We start from the raw sequence: 8,854 nt of genomic DNA on the forward strand, positions 1-8,854 counted from the left end.
TCTTGCCAAGACTTAGCAAAGTTTCGTTGTTTTTTTTCTATCGATCTCGTAATCGATAAAATTCGGTAAAAATAGCTACTTGTAATCTGAATCGAATCGCAATTCACACCGAAGTATGGGTATATTTTTTGAATTGAAATAGTTCAACCGCTTCCGCGATCGGAATTCATGATAAAAAAGTCAATATTTCGCGTAAACTGTCATTTCCTTTGGTAGAAATGTTACCCCAATATTTATTACAACACGTCGCTTTGTTTGTCGTTGGGGAGAAATAAACCTGATTTTTATGTACGCGAGTAAAGGCTGATAAATTTGTTGGTAGTTGTACGCGGCACCGCGTAGGTTTGAATTTCTTCGCATTGTCGATTTTCATTGGAATCGTTATGCGAGGAGCCAAGTGGCGTAATAGTCGAGTACCGGTAGCTTCTCCAAGCGGGCTCTCTGGACGCGAGCGAGACGCGTCTGCAACGGCTTTCGCTCAACTCTGCGCAACTCGGGCTCGCAGCGAGGGCCCGGGAAGACGAGTTCTATACGCGTAGAGGGAGTAGCGCCGCCTGGCCGATAGTGTGGGAGAGGGGGGGAGGCAATCGGCTGGAGATAGGGGAAGCGCGCGAGAGAAGGGGCTACGTCATCCGGAGCATGCGCCGTGGCGCGCCTTCGTCGTCACTCGTCGTGGCGAAGTCCCCTAACCTCGATGCTCGTTTCATTGTACAATTTGCGGAGCTTCGCGCGGGCGAGACAACAATTTCCGCGCCGATCGACGTCGAAATTTTATTACGACTAACCCGCATCAGCCGCCCGTAAATGAGGCGAGAGTCTCTAGTAAACTATTCTAATTTTGACGATTTATTTTCTGTTCCGGAAATACATTCCGCAATCGCGAAAGAGATCCTCGGTGCCGAGGCTTAAGTTAGAAGGGAAAGAGGAACTACACTCCGCTTCGGGAAGCGAAGCGATTCTTCGATAAATCGACAGGGATCCGAGATCAACCTGGACTTCTACCATCATAGAATCCACGGATCCCTAACTGCGGGACCCGGAGGAGGCTCAGCCGCCACTTCGAGCGCTCACTCTTCGGCGTCGTCGACGACGCATTCGTCCAACAGCGGCGGCACGTCGAGTGCTTCTCACATGGTCAAGATGTCCTCGCTGTCACGCGGCCAGAGGCAGCATTGCTACTTGTGCGATTTGCCACGAATGCCATGGGCCATGCTGCACGATTTCACGGAGCAAGTGTGCCGGGGTTGCGTCAACTACGAAGGCGCCGATCGCATCGAGCTGGTCATCGAGACCGCCAGACAGATGAAACGGGCTCACGGTTTCCAGGAAAGTCGACAAGTCTACAAAACGCCGATCTCCCGAAATTCTCACGAAGCCGCGGTGGCCGCCGCGATGAACGGTTCGGCGTCGACTTCGAACGTCTCGATGCAGTCGCAAGCCGGCAATTCCGTCGCGGACCCTAACGTCATGACGGCCCACGGTGTTTCTAGGGCGGTGGTCGAACGATACACCAGCCACGAAGTCGCCAGAGCCAGGCTCCTGGAGTACAACAACGCTCAAAGACTAGCCGCGGCGGGGCACAGAGTGGAAGAGGCGCAGTCTTCGCACGACGTGGCCGCCGGGGTCCTCAGTCGAGGCAGCCCGGGCATCGCCGTGGCCAGGGCAGCCGCGGGGCTACAAGTCGCCCATTCGGTGCAAGTACAGCAACACGGACACCATTCCGCCAGTTCCTCCAGACAAAATTCGGTGTCGGGAAAACGAGCCGGTGACCGGGACGATGACGAAGGCTCTAACCACTCCACCGGCTCGGACGGTGGGCCTCACAAGAGGCACATGGTGGATGACCACGGTGTCCGGCCGCCCCTGACCAGAGGAGAGTCCCTCCCGGCTGTGGGCGTCATGGGTGTGCCGCCATTCGACGCCAGGTACAAGAAAGAACACGGCATGGTTGGAAGGGTCTATTCTTTCGACACAGCCACTGGACTTAAACAAGGTAAACGCGAAACCTTACGTTGTATTTTGGTTCTTTGGCGTTTGGCGCTCGTTACTGGCAACGTTGATGGAGTTACGACCAATTCGACTTAACTTTAAATTCGGGGGAACGTTATGGTTGGGAGGGTAGAGAATGAGTTAAAAATCCTCCGTAGTTAAAGAATGGTTGATGGCGCTTTTTTCTTCAGCCTTGAGCCACGGGCCAATGTGGGATGGAGATTAGAATAAAATTGCCTCTGTCCTCCCCTCATTTTTCTTTCAACCCAAGGACACCCCGCCATGCAAATTTCTCTTACCAGATTCGCACGTCTACCTCGCCAATTAAGCAACAGTTTCTATCGGGGCAATGATTAGTCCCGTGTTCGTGACAACCTTATCAAATAGTCGTTATCGCGGGAACGTAACCCGACTCTTCATTTTCCAAATAAAATTTTACATTTTAACGTATTTGTTTTACCCAAACCGTGTTTTTGGTAACTATTTAACCGTAGGTACAAAATACATTCCGTCCACGGCGGCCATTACGATATTTAAACGAGAAAAGTTTGAAAGAAAGGAAATTAAAAAAACTTGGCGCCAATTTCGTGGGGATTTGAGCGTGGAGCGCTTTTCATTTCTTATGGCTTCGGGATATCTTTCCCGTTTTGGGTCTCCGCCCCCATACGCGCGTTTCCCCCTTCTCGCCGCTCGATCGCGTTTGCTTCGTCACAAAAAAGGGAGGCTGCCTTGACATGCGCCCAACCGGGAAGCCGCCGTCTACACGTACATCGTGACGTTTCAGGAATTTTCGTCCCCCTTTGCTCCTAGCCCTCGTAGACTGGCGCCGGCTATTTGGGTTGCCAATACTGGAATGGACAGGGGGGAGGGCTGAAAATGTCGGCTATCCGGTACCTCTCGAGGCGAGAAATTTTACAACCGGTTCCCCCGAAAACCGGCCCTTGTTTTTGCGCTTTGACAGCCTTACAAACTTTCTGACTAAACAGTCTTAAATTCCAGTCAGTTCGGCGTTGCCAACCTGTACTATAATTATCGTGTTGTACTATAATTATCGTGTTGTACGATAATTTGACTTTATGAAAGAATAACGTACGATTTTTTAAAAATACGATAATTTATTGGGAATGAGATTTAGCTCTAAAATCTAGTCAATTCGACGTTGCCAACCTGTACTATAATTATCGTTTTGAACGATAATTTGACTTTATGAAAGAATAACGTACGATATCGTAAAAAATACGATAATTTATTTTGAATGAGATTTAGCTCTACTCTAAACTCTAGTCAATCCGACGTTGCCAATATGTACTATAATTATCGTTTTGTACGATAATTTTACTTCTTGTTACCGTAGCATAACGTACAATAATTAGTAGTAATGAGATTTAATCAGGTACTTTGTACAATAATTTAGTAGTAATTACATTTAATCAGGTACTTTGTACAATAATTTAGTAGTAATTACATTTAATCAGGTACTTTGTTGAAGTTTATCTTTCTCTTTATTGTTAGAAAACGGCAAAAATATAAATCCGCGATAATATCGTGTTTATGGATATATCTTTCAAATCGTACAATAAACCTGATAAAAATGAGATAATTGAGGGTTGTTGGTACGATTAAGTTATCTTCTCGAGTTGGCAACGCTAGCTGCTATAAATCTATAGATTTCGCCGTTGATAAAGTCTCCAAATTTAGCGTCCCAAATATTATAGTTTATTTCTAACCCTAGAAATATTTTAGCCAAAAAATTTAGAATTTTCTGTAGTTGTTGGAAGCGGCTTTTAACATGAAATTTACTTAAACGGAATCTTTAATATTTTACAATGGCGGGGTAAATTTTACACTTGCAACATCGGGGAATTTTATTACGTGACTATTTTCCATTTTATACACCACCCATTTTCTTTTTAAAAAAAAGTGAGCAACCTATAGGAGGGGGGGAAGGAATGAGTTCGTAAGAGGGGGGTAAATCGAGGGCTATATAGTAACACCGAATTCGACGCTCGCTATCACGTGATACCATCGATTTAGTTTCCTCCCTCCCTCCTCGTCTATTTCGCTGCTGGGGTACGTGTCACAACGCCGACAACGCGTACGTTTTATCGTCCCCCCCCCCCCCTGCGGCTCCTACCTGTACGCCGTGACGTCACTCATCCGGAACCGCCATTATTATTATTATTCCTGATTCGCCCCCTCCCGGCCTAGGTCGGTCGCCGTTGTAGCTAACAGCCTGTGACCAGAGAGCTTGTTTTATATACGTATTTTTCTTTTGATTAGAGTTATTATTATTCTCGGGGAAAGGTCTTTGTTTATTGTGGAGTACTTTTTATCCCCAATATTTGCCAGTAACGAGTGTTTCCTGGAGGTGTAAGCTTACCTGGATTTGTTTATTAAAAAAAAACAATTTGGATTTGTTTATTAAAAAAGCAATTTTTCTTTTTTTTAGCGTATAACAATAGTGGCGGTGTGGGTCCACAAGCCGCGTCCGCCGGAGTATCGTCAAACCGTACCAACAGTCCTCCGGGTTCGGGTCCTCAAGGTCAAGTGGTGTCCCAAGGTCAAAACGGGCCCAACCCGATGGCGGCGCTCATGTCCGTGGCGGATAACTTACCACCCAATTCTCCTCGGCACAGCGACCCGGCATCTTCGGGCAACGGGGCGGTGCCAACCCGGCCGCCGTCGACGACCCGGCACTCCCCCAACGCCGGTTCCGGGGTCAACCCTCAGCAGCCATCCGGGAAAAAGACTCCGTCATCGACTTCCACGTCGACCGTCGGGAACAGACACGCTTCCGGCAGTGGCGGCGCCGTCAATGGGGGCGCCGAGACGGACGGGTCCCAAGCGGCCAACGCCGTTGCTTCCGGCCTGGGCCCCGAAGGAGTGGCGCAGAACGGACAGTTGTCGACGGCCTCCGCTCCGCCCTTAAAGTGTACCCTGTGCAATGAGAGGCTGGAGGACACCCACTTCGTGCAATGTCCTTCGGTACCTCACCATAAGTTCTGCTTCCCTTGCTCCAGGGAGAGCATCAAGGGACAGGGCGCCGCTTCCGGGAACGAGGTCTACTGCCCTAGCGGAGAGAAATGCCCCTTGGTGGGCTCCACGGTGCCCTGGGCCTTCATGCAGGGCGAAATCGCCACCATCCTGGGCGAGGAATTCAAAATTAAAAAGGAACGGGAAACGTAAAGTACTTTTTCTCCGTAAATTGGAAAACAATTTCAAAGGATCCACCTCTACTTTCAAAAATAAACACTGGAAAGCTGGATATATTAACGTATTATATTAAAAGAAAATATTGATAAAATATTTGTTGGAGATATAATAAAATGAAAAGTGGAATATAATTTTTTTCTCCATCGACCAGAGAAATTCGATTTTTCTCTTGGCGTATTGAAATACCGAGAAAAACCCCCAAAAAACGCATCATTTGAATATGACGTCTATCGATGACGTACTATCGCCGAGTTCTGCTGACGTGGTCCAAACGGCCAAGACATTCTAAATATTTTAAAAAGAAGGGATTTTTTTTAAGGTATAAAAAATGGACCTTCTAAATGAATAAATATTTAATTATTTCGCCATAAAATAATCGTTTAAAACATTTATAGTAACTTTTAGTTTCAGTAAAAAAAAAACAATAGTAAAAACAAAACCGTGAAATTCCGATGTTTTAAAGAAAAAAATGATTTCTAAAACTTTTGACAATCAACGTCCTCTAGCGAGCAGTTTTGAAAAAACTGTCGCTTTGCCATATTGAAAATATGATTAGTACCGGTACATATTGAACGCCATATTTAGAATACGTTTCGCAAATCGTATTGACATTTTTGCAGCATTTGCGTCATATATGAATAAATTCGAATTTATTATATACATATATATTTTTTCCCTTAATTGTTCATATACATCACAGCGTGTCAAGTTTCGGGATTTAGTCTTCAAATATTTTTTAAGTTGAAAAATATTAAAAATTTTCATCGTAACGCCAAATTGAAAAAAAAACGTCATTGTTGTCTCTTGTATTTAGAAAATTTAACTATCTATCTGAAATATTATTGAATTCTCTATTATACCCCTCAACCTTTCTAACCCCCCTGTTCCTCCCTCAAAATTTCAGTGGTATTTTATATATAGGCTTATAAATTTTTTTTCGTTTATAATAAATACTATTAAAAATACGCAATACAGTGTATTTAAAGGGACAAACAAAACCGGTTATTTTAGTTAGCTGAATTTAGTAAGATTTTTTTCTACGATCAGTTATAACAAGTTTATATATAAATGTATACGGAAGTTAATTTATTAACTTCTGCTGTATATAAATTCGTTAATTTGTTTTGGAATAACGTGTTTTTCCCAAATTATAAATCTTAAAAAAAATGATCTTCGTGTATGTTCCGTCACTAGTCAGTTTGAAACAAAATCATGACACTAAAAACAAATTGAATGTTAACTTCTTTTTTTTCTTCAAAAAGTTAGGTAACACTTTTTAGAATTATAAATATTCAAGTAGAATTGGAAAAAAAAAACGATTTTATAGGATTTAAATAATACATTTTGCTCTTTTTCAGTTCCAATTAATTTTAAAAGAAAAACATGTTTTTGTTGGTACAACGTATGTGACATTGGTTGTAATGATGTAAATAAAATAATACTTCATTCTGTTTATGATTGTTTCGTACTAATTGGATACTCGTGACTGCCTAATTTTTAAGTATAGCTAACGTAGCCTACGCGAATCGATTATATTTCGAAATATAACAACATTATAAATGAAATATTTACATAATGAAAGAAATATCAATACTCCGTTCCGTACAAGGGTTTGTTTATGAAATCCATTTCCGTTAAGTGGGTGTATTGTTGAAGTTTTCAAATATAGCTAACGTAGCCTATGCGAATCGATTATATTTAGAAATATAACAATATTATAAAAGGTATATTTATTAATTATATAATAAATGAGATATTGCACTGCATACAAGAGTTTGTTCAAAAAGTTAACCGATAAATGCGTAACGTTTCACCCTCAAGTAAAATTACATATTTAATAGGTTTACAGGTTTGCTAGATAGGTGAGATAACTATGTTATCTTTGACAAGTTGCTTCATACTCACTAGAGTAGTCGTGGAGGAATTCATAGAAGCTTCGATTAGACTATAAACCAAGAAACGAAATACGTAGAAGTTCAGTTCAGTTTATACTTAAAAACATAAATATATACATCGTTCTCTTTAAATTATAATTTTAAGTTCTAAAATATTCCTATTTACATAATACATTTCTAAACTAGCTATTTGATTATTTATATGCGATATAGTGAGGTCTTTGGTCAACTATTATTGAATAAGCACGGTTTTAATCGTAGAAGCTGATTTTATTATAAATATATACAACGTTGTTTTTAAAATTTAATTTTAAGTTTTAAAATATTTCTATTAAATTTCTAATCTAGCTATTTAATTATTTTTACTTCATTATAACTGCCTTAAATTTGTATTATAAGTTCAAGGACAGTAAATACAGGGACGAGAAAGTGTATTGGCGGCCTCTGTTGGAATATATCACCTAAAACGACTTAAACGCAAGGAGAGTTAGTTGTAAACAAAAAAATGGCGGTCACCTAATTTTAGCGGTTCTTGACGAGGCTTAAGTGTTCAAAACAAATAGGCATTTTTTATTTACGCTCGTAGTTTTATTTTTAATTTAACATCAAAGTGGTAAAAACTAACTACAATAATACTGTCCATGGTGAACCACGTCTTAACAATGGCTGCGGTTTGTTTACATCTAACTCCCCGTGAATATGAAGACGTTTAAAATCGAATTTTTTTCCCTGCTTTCTCGTCCCTGTATCTACTGTCCTTGATAAGTTTTAGTATTAACGTAGTACATTTCCAAACAGCTTTTTAATTATTTAATTTCATATTAATATTATTTCAGAACAATCACTTATATCCAGCGGACTTATATTTCCGGCGAAGCTCGGCAGAAAAAAACCCGACCTTTGGTAGTGTTCTCGAGTGAATACTTTGAAAACAACTTCTACACTAATATAAATTGCGCAACTGCTTATAATAGCTCAACCTCAAACTGGTTGTTTTTTTCAAACGGATTCGAGTATAACCGGGCAGTTCTGGCAAAGGCTAGTTTGCCTCCGTTCGGTCTATTCCGCGTGATTGTCGGGGTGACGTGAAACGCCGACCAAAAGGAAGTTTGAATTTTGATATCCGGCGGATGGTACTCGGAATTTAATTGCGAAACGGCTCAGCTGGAGCCCGAGGCTCCGCCCCGAATCGTGACGTCAATCTACTCCAACTTCCGCTCGTCATCCGGAGTCAACAACGGACATTTGGTTTTCCGCTCCCGAAAAAGTAAATGGGAATTGAGATAACCCGCACGAATTCTAAACGTACCTTTGGAGCGCGCAGACTGAGTTACATCTACGATCGTCCTACGCGTTTTCTATCGCGCCCTTAACCGGTCTAGTGATTCGTGAAAATCTGCATTCGAGCGATAACAAAATAACTGTATTTTGATCATATTTGAACTTCCTCCTTGTGTCACGCGCCTTCTATATTGGCGTCAATTGTCCCTGAACGTAATTAGGTTAGCGAAAACTTACGACTGCACCTTTCAGGCTTGGTTTAATTTGCCCACTTTTAATTGTAATCAGCTAGGCTAATACCCTGGGCACCACCTGAGGCCCAAGTCATCGAGCGACTTTTAAAGCCATTTATTCAGGTGGTCGGGTTACAATGCGTAGGAGGGTGGTGGCAAGCCCTTCATGCCACGCGAGCCAACAGCTCCCTACACTAACTATTACCTTAGTGTATAGTGGGGTGGCGGAGTGGTTAGCACTTT

The 8,854-nt window shown here is 42.2% G+C and overlaps 1 protein-coding gene across 1 annotated transcript; it reads left to right on the top strand.

Annotated features, from left to right (window-relative positions):
- Positions 1-637: 637 nt before the first annotated feature.
- Positions 638-6,604, top strand: Pits (Protein interacting with Ttk69 and Sin3A). Its single transcript, XM_090181447.1, has 2 exons — positions 638-1,993; positions 4,439-6,604. Exons 1-2 carry the CDS (start codon positions 1,132-1,134, stop codon positions 5,173-5,175), a joined length of 1,599 nt encoding a protein of 532 aa, XP_090037573.1. The 5' UTR covers positions 638-1,131; the 3' UTR covers positions 5,176-6,604.
- The last annotated feature ends 2,250 nt before the right edge of the window (positions 6,605-8,854 follow it).

This window comes from Leiobunum rupestre, chromosome 7 (assembly GCF_980474605.1).
Source record: "Leiobunum rupestre chromosome 7, qqLeiRupe1.1.hap1, whole genome shotgun sequence".
In the NCBI taxonomy this organism is placed as follows: domain Eukaryota; kingdom Metazoa; phylum Arthropoda; class Arachnida; order Opiliones; family Sclerosomatidae; genus Leiobunum; species Leiobunum rupestre.

What these genes read in the sequence shown, in the direction of transcription:
- Pits (XM_090181447.1), top strand. Translation starts at nt 1,132, where the DNA reads ATGGTCAAGATGTCCTCGCTGTCACGCGGCCAGAGGCAGCATTGCTAC. An exon ending in AGCCACTGGACTTAAACAAG is followed by an intron (nt 1,994 to 4,438) that starts GTAAACGCGAAA and finishes TCTTTTTTTTAG; the next exon opens with CGTATAACAATAGTGGCGGT.